Raw genomic sequence first — 2,051 nt, forward strand, 5'->3', positions numbered from 1 at the left:
AGAAACCCTCGCACTAGGTGTCTAGGCTCTTGGAAACGAGTGCGCCAAGGCCTGAGCTCGCCACTCGCAGCGGAGCAGAGCGAAGATGCGCATCTCTTCGCTGACGCGCCAGAAGGCTTTTCCCCGGGGGCAGGAGGGGGTGGGGGTCGCTGTCCGGGGCTGGGTCCGAGGAGAGTGTGGAAGGACTCAGGTCCCTCTAGCCTACCGCTACCCACGGACTGGCCCCAGAATAACTCTCTCCTCCCCTCCAGGGCTCATTGCAAGCCCGTGTTTTGTCTCCTGTGCCTAAAACAAAGTTCTGGGAGAGAGTGAGCGCATGGTGAAGGAGAACAGGAGAAAGGGTGGACGTCGGGAGAAGGGGAACAGGAGAGAGAGTGGGCGCACGGCTAGGGAGACCAGGAGAGAGGGTTGGGCGTATGGTGTCAGGGTGGCGTTCCGAAATCCGGGGGTGGGCGGCAATGTAGGGCCAGGCCCGGCGAGTCCGCTTGGCGGGGCGGGGACGCAGAGCGCGCGCGCGGGCCGCTGCGGGTCAGTGCACGGCCACCGAGTGCAGCGCGGAGGCCGGGCTGGTGAGGGTCTCGCTGGGGGTGGCGGGGCTGCTTTGGCTGGTGGCTGTCTGGGACGACGTGGGACTGAGCGAGGGCGGCGAGTTCGAGAGCAAGGCGGGGATTGGCGCGGGCAGCGCGGGCAGCGCAGGCACAGCGGCCGGCGTGGGCTTGATGGGCACGGGGATGGCGGGCAGCGTCTGGCCCGCCGCGTGGCACAGAGGCTTCAGGGGCACGCCGTAGGCGCCGTAGTCGCCGCTGGCCATGGAGATGGGAGCGGCCGAGTCGAGCACGCCCGCCGAGCCATACACGTGTGGCCAGCCGGGGCCCAGAGAACTGCCCATAGTAGTCAACTGGTTAGGGAGTGGGTAGGCGGCGGGCACCGGCTGCATGGCTGAGAAGGCCAGGCCGCCGGGCATCTTGTACTCGCGCGCGATGATGTTCTCGATGGCGAAGGGGTGCTTGAAGCCCGAGGGCTGCGCCACGCCGCCCAGGTTGTAGGCGGCGGCGGGCATCTGCGGCAGGTGCGTGCCCGAGGCGGCCAGGGCGCTGAGCCGCAGTTTGGCCTGCTGCTGCAGGTACTGCGCCGCGTCGGCCGGCTTGCTGGGCGCCAGGTGGTCGGACTTGAGCACCTTGAAGCGCTTGCGGCGCCGCAGGAAGCTGCCGTTCTCGAACATGTCGCCGCAACTGGGGTGCAGAGCCCAGAAGCTGCCCTTGCCGGGCTGGTCGGGCCGGCGCGGGATCTTGATGAAGCAGTCGTTGAAGGAGAGGTTGTGGCGCAGGCTGTTCTGCCAGCGCTGCGTGTTCTCCCGGTAGTAGGGGAAGCGGTCCATGATGAACTTGTAGATCTCGCTCAACGGCAGCATCTTCTCGGGAGAGCTCTGGATGGCCATGGCGGTCAGCGAGATATACGAGTAGGGCGGCTTCTGGTCGCTGTACGTGTTGCGGCCCGGCCGAGGCATCGTGCTAGCCCGCGGCTGCTCGGGGTCCGCGTCGGACTACGGCTGCTGAGATCTGGAAGGGGGTGGGGGATGCGCGGGAGGGTGGTGAGACAGGGAAGGATTCGCAGACAGACAGACTGACAGACAGGGGCGCGCGCTCGCGCGCGCGCGCACACAAACACACACACACACACACACGCACACGCACACACACACCGCGAGGTCAGACAGGCCGGCCGAGATAAAGCTCAGGGGCGCGGCCCGGGTGGCCCGCGGTGTTGACTCAGCGTGCGCAGTGCCCTATCGGCCGGCCACTTGCAGCTAGCAGCGGCGCGCGGGAAGGGTGACTGGTGCGCGGAGCGCGATCGCAGAGACCGGAGCAAGCGGGACGCGGAGCGGACGCAACCGGCAGGAATGCACGCAAGAGCGGCTCACCTTAAAGTTGCTCCAAGTTGCGCATCGGCATCCGGGACGGCGCAGCAGCTTGGCCTGTGCGCGCTCGCCGGGTTCCCGGGCTCGGCGGGGCGCTCCGAGAGCCTCTGAGCTCCGCCGCTCAGCCCCGCGG

General features: G+C 67.9%; 1 protein-coding gene across 1 annotated transcript; it reads right to left on the reverse strand.

Moving 5' to 3' along the window:
• Window positions 1-228: 228 nt before the first annotated feature.
• Window positions 229-1,567, reverse strand: FOXB1 (forkhead box B1). The gene has a single exon (XM_056130809.1). The coding sequence runs from the start codon at window positions 1,505-1,507 to the stop codon at window positions 530-532; it is 978 nt and encodes a 325-aa protein (XP_055986784.1). The 5' UTR covers window positions 1,508-1,567; the 3' UTR covers window positions 229-529.
• Between the last annotated feature and the right edge of the window lie 484 nt (window positions 1,568-2,051).

This window comes from Sorex fumeus, unplaced genomic scaffold, assembly GCF_029834395.1.
Source record: "Sorex fumeus unplaced genomic scaffold, SorFum_2.1 ptg000081l, whole genome shotgun sequence".
Taxonomy (NCBI): Eukaryota; Metazoa; Chordata; class Mammalia; order Eulipotyphla; family Soricidae; genus Sorex; species Sorex fumeus.